At 43.4% G+C, this 14,665-nt stretch overlaps 1 protein-coding gene across 1 annotated transcript in view; it reads right to left on the minus strand.

Moving 5' to 3' along the window:
* Positions 1-14,665, minus strand: part of LRRC7 (leucine rich repeat containing 7) — a 1,991,887-nt gene that overhangs the window by 1,220,913 nt on the left and 756,309 nt on the right. Inside the window, exon 6 of the mRNA XM_085602293.1 lies at positions 311-389. Within this exon, the coding sequence (XP_085458419.1) occupies positions 311-389 (79 nt within the window). The remainder of the gene's footprint in view (positions 1-310; positions 390-14,665) is intronic.

Consider the following 14,665-nt stretch of genomic DNA (forward strand, 5'->3'; position numbering starts at 1 on the left):
AAAGTGGAAGAGAGTTCAGTCCTTTCAAGTCTCGAATAGTTTGCGTGTCATCTGCATAAATCATACAGAGAGAGTTTATGTTCCTTAACTAGTTTCTTTAATTGGGCAACTAAATGTTAAAAAGTGCCCAACATAAATAATAAAACTGAATACAAATCTTCTTTCGATCAGACTAATCGGGAGTAGTCAATTTCAGCAGTTTGTAATAATGTCAAAGCCACACACAAATACATTTTCAAAACACGTGCATTAAGTGAAGTAAAGTTGCACATTATATATTTGCATTTAACATAAAGCAATATCTACTTACTTAGAAATTGGATTCACGCTGGCCTCAATAATTGCTAGACACTTACAGCACTTAATATTTTCTGGAAAATCTTGAATACCTGAAAGAATAATGGATTAGTCATGTTAATATATTAATATTCTTTACCCAGTTGACCAGCGCATGTATTACCTGAGTACATTCTTATAAAAACCAACACTGTTAGAAGGGATCTTGTTCATGTTGTGCTCGGAGAGAATCCACCTAACTAGGAGGAGCAACTGTCAGTTCTTCGAGATAATACATATTACTAGTAAATATTTTGTGACACACCACTTTTCCTTCGAATGTAATCCATAAAGTACACAGAAACGTATAGGATTTTCGAAGAGCATGACACTGATTTGGATAAAGAAAGTGTTTTTTCTTTACTTATCTTGCAACAAAAGTTTCTTTTTTCTTCCCTCTCTCTCCCACCTTACACATTTGAGTACAAATCTATGTTGACTTGTCTACTTCTTTCTCCTTGGCAAATCTCTCTGATGGCTTCCTCTTGCGGGTTATGTTGTAATACCGCACAACGTCTCTCTCCGTCTTTCCTACACCTTAGCCTGCAACTTTGCACGACTAACATAGTAGGCATATAGGTTTTAAGCATTGATATTTCAAGACAACTGCAGAGGTAACCTGAAGGCTAGTAAGGAGTGCCTCAAAATATTCCAAATGCCTCTAAAACTCAGGTTGGCAGCTATGCTTTGCAATAGGTGTCTTCCACACAAGTTGAGAAAGCCAAGGTCCTTTAACTAGGCATCAGGCAGTGAGGTAAATTTCGTCACCTATTGCATCACGATCATCCTTTAAAGAGGAGTTACCAGTTGTCCAAGACACATTTTGATGCAACACACCCTGTTCCCCAGTACTAGACTTGAGATGCCCATTAACAGGTTTTCACTCGCTATTTTGCTTACAATGAACAAAACCATGAAATTTGTTTAATTTTGAGTATGACTAAAATAATCTGACCTTTCGCCTTCACATAGTTCTCAAAGCACACTTTTGAGACTCAAAGTTCTGAAATTCCACGTCTATGATAAAACATATCAACGTAATAAAATGGATCAGTGGATCAATGCAACGCTACACACCTCACTCCTGATCTGATCATCTATTCAATGAGTGCAGCTTCAACATCAATCTATCCCTGGCTTTGATGGCCTCACAGTTAACACTTGTAATTACCATACAGCATAGAGTTGAAACAAAAAGCAAATATTTGTTAGAAATGTGCAACCAATTCAGAAAATTTGATTCCGAATGCCCAAATGGGATTAAAACAAAATCTATAATTATAGTGTTAGAGTTGAAATAAGATCAGTTAAGATTTCTCCTGTTGGATGAGGCATTTCTTGAGAGCAGATCTGAATGATGCTAGCATAGGGATTGAGTAAATTTCCACCAACAGACAGATCTAGTGTAGTACTGCCATTAACCAAAAGGAAAAGAACCTAGGTGCAACACATGGATGTTTGGAAGATTTGTTTTAAAGGTCAGGTTTGATGGCTTGTTCAGAGCTGTCTTTATTTAAAAGAAATCAAGCTTAGTGATGGTCCCCTGAGTGTGTCTGGGGAAATAACAGCTAATGCCTCTACTGAAATTGAGAGGTAAAAGTATATCGGGGAACTAGCTAGTTCAGAGTTTTGGATGAAATGTAGACACAGATTTCTGTCTGAGGATATTATGGTTCTGGTGGTTTGGGGGGATATTAATGGAGTGGTTAGGGAGGCGGGTGCAGGTGCAGTAGACACATAGGGCCCGATTCACAGAACTAACTTAAGACAAAATCCTAAACTTACTACTTTTGGTATTCACAGAAGTTAGGATTTTGTCTTAAGTTTGTCTTAAAACAAACTTAAGACAGACTTAAGACAGACTTTTTTTTTTAATTCTTTTTATTTGCATTTTTAAACAACAGAAAACAATACAATCCACTGCTGTGTACATATAACATGTTATGGACGAGACTGCCGCCCACCACTTCACCGCTAGTAATACTATAGATATGCTCCCTCACAAAGTGTTCGAACCCCATGCGCTTGACCCAACCATACGCCCATCCCCTCCCGCCGTACTGTCTCCCGACCCATCTATGTAGTCCAGCGTGCCCTACATGCCATACGACCCGCATCCGTCCCCCAGCAATAGCAGGGAATGAACTTGAAAATTACAGTTCTTGAAGCGTTGTCTGCGCCAACCAGTGAGTAAAGGGTTCCCAGATATCCTTTGGCCTGGAACGCATCGGCATCATCTCCCAATATAGCGCTAGCTGCGACTGGCAATATACTACGCTTCGCACCCAGTCCCTGATATTAGGCGCTGTAGCCACCCCCCAGTGCATCGCAACTTGGCGTTTGGCTAGTAGGATAAGCATCGCTGGCAACTTCCGGTGTTTGGGCTTGACCTTAGGCAATATACCTAGCAGTGTAGCCTGCGGGGTGCATGGGATCTGCAGACCAGTGATCGTTCCCACTATGTTTAACACTTTGACCCAGAAAGCCGCCAGCGGGGGACAGTCCCACGCCATATGTATGAAGGTCGCCCCGCCCGCGCGACACCGCCAGCAAGCATCGGAATCTCTCAGTCCCATGCGGTGGAGCCGGTGAGGGGTACGATATATCATATGAATATATTTAAAGTGTATCAGGCGAAGTCGGTAATTCGGGGATAGGACCCCCAGGAGCCTGCAGCATAGATCCCAGTGTTCATCAGAAATGTCGGAACCCAATTCCGCAGACCACAGCTCACGGGCCGCCGGGATCACTACAGGATGGCTAGCTTGCATACGTTGGTACAATCTGGATATAAGCTTGCGTCCTGATTCCACCGCCAGCACGTTCTCCAGGGCTGGTAAATCTGGCGGAGGAGCCGGAAACGTGGGAAACAGTTTTTGACCTGTGTGGCGTAACTGGCAGTAAAGTAGCGTGTCTAACAGCGTCGGAGCCTCCTCGCCACACATCTGCTCCAGCGTGATGAAGGAACCCCCCGGGAACAAGTCACCCACTGTGCGAAGGCCGTGCGCCGCAGCCCGCTCGCCAGTGCGCATATTCTGCAGCGGGGACCACATCGGGTTATGTCGCAGCGGCATCGATCCGGCATACAAGAGGTCCAGTCCAGCCCTGCGTCGCAGCCCATCCCAGGCCCATCTAAGTGCGTGCACCGGGTCTATGTCAGCGCATCTCCGTTTGTGCGGCGCATATAGGGCCACGGCGAGTGGCAACGGTGCCGCTCTATCCGTTTATATCGCCACATGTGGCTGGAACGGCGTTGGGTGGACCCAGTGGTGTAAAAACTGTGCCTGCGCGCAGTAGGCGTAGAGCGGGAAATCCGGCGCCGCCAGGCCTCCCTGTCGCTGCGGGAGAGTGAGGGTCTCCCACGCCACCCTCGGCTGCCTACCGCCCCACGCCAGCTCCACCATCTGCGAGCGCAATTGGCGCAAAAAACTAGCAGTCAGGGGCAGCGGAATGTTACCGAAGAGATATAAGAACTTCGGCAGGATGACCATCTTGGCCACCGCAATCCTGCCCGCCAGCGAAAGGGGCAAATGCTTCCAGCGGCCGACCCGCTCCTCGACCCAGCCCAGTGTACGCCCATAATTCTCCGACCATATTTGCTGCATATCAGTGCTGATCCAGACCCCCAAGTATCGCACCGGTCCGTCCGCCCATTTCAGCGGGCAATTCGGGGAAAAGCGAGTCGTCCCGGCCGTCAAAGGTAGAATAACCGACTTCTCCCAATTTATGGTTACACCTGATAGCAAGCCATACTCTATCAATTCTCCTGTCATGGGTGAAAGGTTTTCCCGCGGGTCGGTTACATACAAGGTAATATCATCCGCGTACAGGGACACGGTCAGTGCCCTCGACGAAAAGCCTATGCCCCGGTTTGCGTGGTGCTGTCGGATGCGAGCCGCCAAGGGCTCTGTGGCGATGGCAAATAGCAGGGGCGATAAGGGGCAGCCCTGTCTCGTACCCCTCCCGATGGCAAAGGGCGCAGAGACTAGCCCGTTAACCCGTACCCGGGCAGTGATGTTGGTATACAACAAGCGAATATAGCCAATGAATGCCTCACTCATACCCATTCGCTGCAGCAAGGGAAACAGGAATCCCCACTCCAGGGAGTCGAACGCTTTTGTTGCGTCCAACAGCACCGCTACGGCTTGTACACTTAAGACAGACTTAAGACAGACTTAAGACAGACTTTAGACAGACTTAAGACAAACTTAAGACAAACTTAAGACAGACTTAAGACAGACTTAAGACAGACTTAAGACAAACTTAAGACAAACTTAAGACAGACTTTAGACAGACTTAAGACAAACTTAAGACAAACTTAAGACAGACTTAAGACAGACTTAAGACAGACTTAAGTTAGGATTTTGTCTTAAGTCTGTCTTAAGTCTGTCTTAAGTTTGTCTTAAGTTTGTCTTAAGTCTGTCTTAAGTCTCTCTTAAGTTTGTCTTAAGTCTGTCTTAAGTCTGTCTTAAGTCTGTCTTAAGTTTGTCTTAAGACAAACTTAAGACAAAATCCTAACTTCTGTGAATACCAAAAGTAGTAAGTTTAGGATTTTGTTTTAAGTTAGTTCTGTGAATCGGCCCCATGGATTATTTCTGTTTTGAAATAATTCAACATAGGAGAGTGGACCACCATCGAGCAGTGAATGGCTATTGGGTAGTTATTGGTCTGTGTTTAGAGGTGGAGGTTAAAGTAGAAAAAAAGGAAAAGGTTTGGGCTTCATCTGCATTGAGATGATAGGGGAAATAGAAGGAAATTATATTGTCATACGCAGTTATACAGGATGTATCCTAAAGGAGTACAACCAGCAGTGGGGTGGTGCTTCAGAGTTAAGTGCATCAAGAGACTGAGAAGGAATGGTCACAGAGCTATGAAAATCAGTGAGCTCCAAGTCTGTGACCCAAAGAATTGTTAGTATTGGGAGTAAAGTAGGATAATCAGCTGTATCCAATGTGGCAGAGAAGTTAATATTATTATTATTATTATGACTTGTATTGCGCAACGAATCATCCCCGGAGGGATCTCTCGGTGCCTTGGCGGCACACTACCGGTGACTTATGACAATATGGCAGTTAGAACATCCATGTTTTAAGATGTTTCTTAAACTGCACCAGAGTTGTGCAGGCTCGGATCTCGTCTGGTAGTCTGTTCCAGTGGAAGGGGGCAAGATGAAAAAATGCACGCCTACCCATTTTAATTTTACAGATTTTACAGGGACAGAGCAGTTTCTGATTACATGATCTAAGTTGGCGTACAGGGACATAAGCAATTAGCTTCTTCCTTAGATAAGCCAGGCCCGTCCCTTGCAGTGCTTTTAACACTATGGTCAAGAGCTTAAAAACTGCTCTCTTCCTAATGGGCAGCCAGTGCAATTGTTGCAAGAGAGGTAATGACGGGGTGCGTACCGGTTTGTTGAAAGCCAGCCGCGCTGTTGTATTTTGAACAACTTGCAGCCTTGATGATAGATCCTCCCTAATTCCTACTAGTAGTAAATTACTGTAATCTAGTCTACTGACTAGCAGTGCATGTATTAAGGTATTTCTGGCCTCAAGGGAGATTTTTCTCAACATCCGCATTATTCCAAAGCATGTGCCTGAGATCGTCTTCACATCTTCCAGTTTAATGTCAATCATAATTCCCAAGTTCCTTGCCTGCTTTTTTGGACTAGGTGCTTCCCCAAGTTCCACAGGCCACCAGCCTGCCGATCATAGTTCCTCAGCCTTCCCAAACAAGAGAATCTCCATTTTATTGGAGTTGAGCTGAAGGAAGTTCGTGCTCATCCATGTAGCTATTTTCAACATACAGGACTTAAACTTCGCTCTGGTTGCCGCAGGATCCGTCTCGATGGGGATTATCACCTGAGTGTCATCCGCATACGAGACTGTCTCAAAACCGCAAGATCTAATCGTGGCAGCCAGAGGAGCCACATAGATGTTGAACAAGGAGGGACTTAAAATGGACCCCTGGGGAACCCCCTTGTCCAATACTGTGGTCTGTGACACAAATGTATCCAATTGGACAGATTGTGTTCTGTTGTTCAGAAAACGTTGTAGCAAGGCCAAGGCCATTTCTCCGACACCAATCTCTCGCAGCCAGTCCAAAAGGATGCTGTGAGAGATGGTATCGAAGGCTGCCAACAGGTCAAGGAGCACTAACATTGTAGGGATCCCCTTGTCCAAGGACTAAGAGAAAGGAATACAGATTATTGTGGCAGGCAAAGGCTAAAAAGCTGTTACATGGGTGAGATTCGTTTCTATGGAGAGCGTGATCTAAACCCATATTAAAAGGGGTCAAGTAGATTGCGTGTAGTAGTTCAAAACTAATTGTACAAAAATGTAAAAGCAGAATGGAAAACTCTGTTCCAATGATGATACAATTCCTCAACAAAGCATAGCATCTTTTTCCTCAGAGTAGCAGGCCTACGCTAGGAATACAAATATTTGAATGGTACCAGAATATTGTTGTAAGAATATCTTCTTACGGACATACAGTGCAATAAATGATGTTGTTCAAAAATGTTCCGCATTGGAGATGATAATTGAAAATTTACACCGAATGGGACAATATTTTTGTACACAATATTTCTGCGTATGATGGCATTCAACCGTGTAAATTAGGTAAATGATTCAGTGACAGTGACTACTTTTCTCTCTCTTACAAAAACTGAATAGTTGTACTTTGGTTGAACTTTAACAATAGCCAAGGCAGTAAATTGTTCTAACATCTTTGGCAGTCTTACCACTCATATGGTTGGACGTCCCTAGTAAAGTGGTACTACATTCACCCTGTGCCTGTAAGTTAAATGCTACTAGTGGGCCTGCAGCATTTATTGTGCCACCCACTTACGTAGCCCATACAACCTGTCCCAGGTCAGCCATTGTAGCGTGCATGAGGTTTTAAAATTGCCAATTCAGCTTGGAAAAATAACCCGATTGCCAACCTCAAAACTCTCTTTTTATTACATATAAGTCACTAAACCATTGTGTGGTAACACATTATCATTTACAGACAGCACATTTTCCATTGAATGGGTAGTAAATTTGCACACTAAAACTATATAGCACACAAATGATAATGTGTGGAAATCAGGTTTATGTGAATATGTATCATGTGTGCTTCACCACGTAAAGTGTCTTGGTTTGTTTTGATCCCATTAAAATCTCAGTTTCCAGCACACTTCAGAATTACAAGAAAATGTGCTTAATTTTTTCTTTACGAACTTCTAAATGCACAGTTAATTTACAGATTTTGTTGTGTGTTGAAAAAACCCAAAATGTTCATTGTACACAATAAAGATTGTCACATAATTCACTTTTAAAAACTCCTCTCACTTTGCAGTCAGAAAAAGAAGAGTAAACACAAATCCTGATGTTAAAAGAATAAGCAGCAGTTTGCCAGAAGACATAGCCTGCCATTTGACATCTATCTTTGAAGCACAGTAAACGTAACAAGTAAACACAGAATTCAAAGGTATCTTTATTTATTGCTCACACTTTCATTAGCCACCAAATATTTGCCTTGGGAAAAGCTGCTCTAAGCAATTTTTTAATCTTCTGTTTTGCTTCTCTTTTCATTATTTTCCATTTGCTCTCGGCCGTTCCCACTTTCATGCACAGAGTTTTGTAAGCAGTATATCTTTTCATCTCTATTCCCTTGTGCTCTCTTGTACATTTCTTTCTCACAATTTTTCTATTTCTCTATAATTGTTCTTCCTGAATGGCTCATTCCCTAAATTGACTATAATTTTTCATCTTTTTCTATACCCACTTATGTTTTCTGCACTCTTCCTGGTACCATTTTGGGTCTTTCCTACAGATCGCTTTAGATGTCTTTGGAAACAAACCAACTGTATCCAGTAGATACAAAATGTCAGCTCTGTGTCTACCTCTGGCTCATGATTCAATGGTTTATTTTCTTTCTTAGATCCCTACTCTTGGTTTGATGGCTTTATGCCCTATTCTTGTTCTAGTCCCACTCAAGGCATATTTTTTGTCTCACAGCTGGATAAGTTGTATCCTTCGTCTGCTGACATCAGGATCTTGTATTGTAGTCCATGAGGTTCTTTTTTCTCTCTCTCCGCTATCGTTCTCTCTCTCTCTATCTCCTTTGTACCCCCCAGCACTCTCTTGGACATTCTATCACCCACCGCTAATACAGTGGTGGATGGGCATCTTGGAATTGCTTTTTAATCACTAGAAAATGGACATGCAAGCTTGTGCCAGTGCGCACCCAAGGCAGTCATCATGAAGCGGCAGCGATGGTGGTAGTGCATGTACATGCACGTGTTACCACAAACAATGGCAAAATCAAGAAAAGGATTGGAAGAACCAATAGGTCTGTACCCTGGGGTTTCAGGCGAGAGTTATTAGTTTTACCAATGGGCGTCCTTTTTTGTTGTTCTACCTTTCCTACAGTGCCTTTCACCTATTTCCTCACCATTTTATATATTTTTGACTATGCATTTCTCTTGTCACTGCAGTCTCTCTTTTTATATTCAATTTTACTCTTTCCCTGTTTGGCAGTCTTTCTAAAAAAAAATCTTTCAAAATCTCTTTTCTTAAGGCATTCTCACCTGTAGAAATTACATTCAGTTTGCTATGTCAACCATTTCCTCTGCAGAAACATCTTGTGTGACACACTGACCTTCATGAGAATGACTAATGTTTCTTTCAAGAAGAACGCTGTACTACATGTGAGGTCTCACAATGTAAATTTCCTGAGGAGCTGCAATGGGTTGGTGTTCTACAACCTGGTCTTGTCTTTAGGCTCTGTCAACAACGCAGGTGTGAATACGATGAGCGGTTGGGCACAGTCACATCTTTGTGTCCTGTCTTAGTAATTTTTTGGGGGAGCTTTTTCTCTCGACTTCAAGCGATCAGGTCTTCGGATTTGAGGTCAGTTTGATGACAGTGGCCTGCTACAGCGCAATGCCTTGGTAAATCCTAGAGGTCTTTTATCTTCATCATCGATGAGCTCTGGAGCTTTCAGCGGGGCAAACCTGCATCGCCAACTTGTCTCTCATCGTTGATGCTGGTCTTATTCTGGAGCTTTTTCACAAAAATTGCCAAAAAGTTCCAAAACTTTCAGATCTTTTGAAACATTCCTTGAGGATCAGAAAGGGTCCACAGCATTAGCCAGGTGTTCAGAAGCTCTGGTTTGCCTCTTAGGAATCTGGAACTCCAACTCCCACAATGCACCTGGTCAGTGCAGGAAAATCCATGTAAAGCTTATCAGCTGGAGTTGTTCTCTTAGTGGATGTTGCAGGTGCCTTCTTCCAGCACTTTTCTGCTTGTTGCTGCTCAGGGAATCCACTCCTTATCCTTGAAGACAGGCAAAGTCCTTCTGGTTGTGGAACCTTTAAAGTGCCGTCAGTGCAGTCCTTCTGAGTGCAGTCCTCTGTTGTGCAGTCCAAGGTTTCAGCAGAGGAGTCCTTATTCTTCAGATGTTTCCGGCAGGGATCTGAGGTGCTCTTGCACTCTCCAATATTTATTTCCCGTTCTGGGCTAGCAATTGGGAGACACCCCAACCAATACGGTTCATGTTGCCACCCAATGTCATGACACCTTCCTGGGGAGTGTGGCATACTTTTGTCCAATAATGCACATTCCATCAAAATTCAAACTGGAGAAAATCTCTCCTTGGAGTTCAGGTCTGGCTAACCCAACCCCCTGGTGTGGCTAACATTTGTCTGCACTCCCCTTCCAGCCCCTCTCTTAATCTAATTAAAGGAGCTTCCATCTGGCTGGAGAGCAAGGAAGGTTTGGCCTAGGGTTTTTCAAATCTGGGCTTCTCCTTTTGAAGACCAATGTATCTCCCCAGCCCCCTTTCTGTACCATGGCTTACACAGGAACCGGATCTCCTCCAACCAAATGGCTGTATTGCTTCAGCCACAGGCCCCTTCACACCTAATCAGGGAGAAGCTTGGCTCAGGCCGTCAGATGTTGGTCAATCAGAATAGGCTGCTAGAGGGCTGTTGTAGGTAACATCCGAATAGTGAGTTCTAAAACTACTTTCCAGCAATAGTTATAATAAATCTGATTTAGGAAAGTTGTTGGATTTATTGTAACTATTACTTTGATATTTTGAATCATGTTGCTAGCCACTCCCAGTCAAAAGTTAGACCCTATCATTGGGATGCCTAAGAAATACTTTAAGGGTGACATATATGTAATAAAAAGGTAGTTTTGGACTTTGGAAGTATTTTTAATTCCAAAGTCAAATTTGGACACAGTATTATTTTAAAACTAGCCTGCAAGACCGGGCTGACTTCAAAATTACACCAGAGACCACAGCAGTACGCCCTTAACTACATAAAGGCCACTGGGGTCTCTAAACCCTCATGTCCTACCAAATACTAGGGGCTTAAAGATAGGCTGTCTCGGCCAATTATAAATACACCACTTACCATGTACCTTTTAAGGACAGAGCAATGGCCCTGAGCCAGGTTAGCAGAGCCCAGGGATCTTTCAGAGTTAGTAACCACTAGTATCAATCAACAAATAGGTGTGAGCAGGGAAAAAGGATGACTTTTCTACAAATGTTTAACCTACCTTTGGGAGTCTGAATTCTATAAAGCACCTTTTGCGTTGCTACATTCATTGAATGTTAGGGTCTGTATGGTAAAGCGATACCAAAGGGATGATGGACGGAGCGTTAGAGCAAATCAAACATTCACCCCCAGTCAACTGATCTGGGTTTAATCCATCATCATTCTTTAGCTCACTCCACCACCCCAGTTCAGACAGGGCCATATGCAAATCAGTCTGACCCTTTGCCTCATGGGAACAGTTCAGCCCGAACTGCCAAGCCATGTCTTCCCTGGACCGGAAACAAGCATCCTGGGACCGGTTTCGGGTTCATAACCCTCGTCAGCCAGGCTATCTTGAATCCAGTGGGAAAGTGAGCAAGGGACCCATGAATGGGCATACCCTGCCAACTTAGGGTGAACAAAGTGATACCAAAGGGATGATGGAAGGAGGGTTAGACCAAATCAAACACTCACCCCCAGTCAACTGATCTGGGTTTAATCCATCATCATTCTTTAGCTCACTCCACCACCCCAGTTCAGACAAGGCCATATGCAAATCAGTCTGACCCTTTGCCTCATGGGAACAGTCCATCCCGAACTGCCAAGCCATGTCTTCCCTGGACCGGAAACAAGCATCCTGGGACCGGTTTCGGGTTCATAACCCTCGTCAGCCAGGCTATCTTGAATCCAGTGGCAAAGTGAGCAAGGGACCCACGTCTGGGCATACCCTGCCAACTTAGGGCGAACAAAGCGATACCGAAGGGATGATGGACGGAGCGTTAGAGCAAATCAAACACTCACCCCCAGTCAGCCGATCTGGGTTTAATCCATCATCATTCTTTAGCTCACTCCACCACCCCAGTTCAGACATGGCTATATGCAAATCAGTCTGACCCCTTGCCTCATGGGAACAGTCCAGCCCGAACTGCCAAGCCATGTCTTCCCTGGACCAGAAACAAGCATCCTGGGACCGGTTTCGGGTTCATAACCCTCATCAGCCAGGCTATCTTGAATCCAGTGGCAAAGTGAGCAAGGGAACCACGTCTGGGCATACCCTGCCAACTTAGGGCGAACATAGCGATAACAAAGGGATGATGGACGGAGCGTTAGAGCAAATCAAACACTCACCCCCAGTCAACTGATCTGGGTTTAATCCATCATCATTCTTCAGCTCACTCCACCACCCCAGTTCAGACATGGCCATATGCAAATCAGTCTGACCCTTTGCCTCATGGGAACGGTCCAGCCCGAACTGCCAAGCCATGTCTACCCTGGACCGGAAACAAGCATCCTGGGACCGGTTTCGGGTTCATAACCCTCGTCAGCCAGGCTATCTTGAATCCAGTGGCAAAGTGAGCAAGGGGCCCACGTCTGGGCATACCCTGCCAACCTAGGGCGAACAAAGCGATACCAAAGGGATGATGGACGGAGCATTAGAGCAAATCAAACACTCACCCCCAGTCAACTGATCTGTATGGTAGGCCTCCATTCAGGTGTGGCTACAAGCCATTGGATTGTGCTGATGTACAACTGAAGGAACCTATGAATCTTGGCCCAGTCCCTGCTATCGCTGAGCACTCTCATCTTTTACCAGTGCCACTCATCCTGTGTAATTTACATGCCTTCAGGTTGGGAGGCTTAGTTAGCCACCTAATCCTACTCTTCTTTGGTCATCCGGTAGCAAGTCTCATAGGAAAGCTTCTTCCAAACAAGCTTTCATTCTGGGGTCTTGCACTCAGAATTCAATGGTTTCCCATAATGCAGAATGTCAGTCTGACAAGAGGAGGCTGACGAAAATTAATTTTGAGGAATTGTTAAAATAAAACTACCCATATTCCAGAAAATCTGATAGATTTTTATGGAATGAAAATACACTGGTGCAGGCTTTGAAATCTGGTTCTGGTATATAAAAAACTTAAACAGTTCTTAGAGTTTCTAAAATAGGACAACATTTAAGCATAATTGATAAAAATAAAAAAGTGAACGGAAAAAAGATAAGTTCAGTTATACAAGTCTTTTTTCTATATCTACTGCATTCCAGAAAAGTAAATGAAGATGGTAAAACAGAAGAATCCAGCCACAGAAGATGGACGACAGAAGAGATTAAACTGGGAGGAAATGGGAGGAAATGGAGAAGTTGTTTAGAGTGGGAGGAAGGGAAACTCCTGCTGTTTCAAAAAAGAAAAAAATAACTTCAGGGGGGTGTGCAGAGGATCAACAAAATTGTAAAATGGGGAAAAACAAACAGCAATACAAAATTATCATCAAGAAGGACTTTCACCAGGTTGTCAACCTAATGATTTTTTATTTATTTTAAGCACCCCTAAGGATATCCAAGCACTACGGGGCCTTCAGGGAGATTAAGTGAGCTATTGCCTAGAGTCACATGATGCTGAGCTGAGCTGCCGGGGTTCGAACCGTGAGCTCTGTGCTCCAGAGTCAACTGCTCTGGCCGCTGCTAGCCATACATTGAGAAAAACGTAATGGAAACTGGTTTACTGAAAGGGGTTGTCAGAACAGGTTTCTGCAAGATTCTTTTTCATGCACATACAAGAAAGCTAGTTCATGTGATAGTGTGGCTGCTAGGAAGTTCTTTCGCTGAGATAATGCAGAATTGAAGCTGGTTGGGGCACCATAACCAACCAACTCCGCAGCCCCCTAGGGAAATGTCCATCAGCCTGGTTGGCCAGTGTGACCTTGTGTAGAAACATATAAAACATACCAATCTTACCAAACAGATCAAGAAAAAAAAAAACTGAAAAAGCCAAAACCATGTAAATACTTCTCAGAAAATATTCAGAAGAAATGCATGCCCCGGTAACATAAAATAGCACATAATCTCTAATACGTGCATGCACGTTTTTGCTTTAGTTGCAGCTGTGTGACTGTAGATGTGGGAACATCCAAGGATCGTTGACTCAGTAACATGGTGCATGCTTGTCGTTTAATTGACTTGGAATTAAACCTATAGAAATAGTATTTCTAGTGTAAGGAAAAATATTTTAATCAACAGATGTTTTCTAGGGATGGGTGTAGCTGGCGTAATTATATCTACATAATTACTCGCAATGAATGAAAAATCGGGACGATTAATCCAGCCTTTCGTGCTATTTTCTTAGTGCAAAATGCACCCTTTCATCCAATATAGGGCAGACAATGCATTTTGTTCTAGAAAAATAGCTCTAAATTCTACAGGACACAGGCAGCTGTAGCTAGTACTACTCGCTCGCTCTATTTTAGGAGCTTATTTGCAAGCACCCTGCACCACTGGTCCTACTCTTTTTCTCATATTAAAAGTGATGTTCCAGGGGCACAAGAGTCTTGTAAATAAGTACCTTATTGTTGTTCCTGTGCTATTGCGGTAAGATTTTTGCCTCACATTACTCAAGCTGGACTCATTGTGGAATTTCGGTAACTATGCACAGAAGAGTAATGCATAGCTACTGAAATTACTCCAACGTAATTCAAATCAATTCAGACAAGGTGCTAAATGACTCATTAGATTAATACACTACAAATTGCCAATGCAATGTAATGAAATAATAATATCTTAATATACTTGAAAGTGCATATAGAAAATCCTCATGTTTCAGTGTCCTGTGAGAATATTTTTTTTGTAATTAGACATCGTTTGTTTATTCATAATAGGAACATTCCTGATTAAGGATACATTTATAAATCACTCCTGTCGCTGTGCAGTGGTGCATGCATTCATTGAGTCAATAATTATGTCTTTACTGAGGACAATGCATAATTCAGATGATGCTGAATAGGTTGAATTTTAATCAGAGCTGGAGCTGG

The sequence above is a fragment of the Triturus cristatus genome, chromosome 4_2, assembly GCF_964204655.1.
Source record: "Triturus cristatus chromosome 4_2, aTriCri1.1, whole genome shotgun sequence".
Taxonomy (NCBI): domain Eukaryota; kingdom Metazoa; phylum Chordata; class Amphibia; order Caudata; family Salamandridae; genus Triturus; species Triturus cristatus.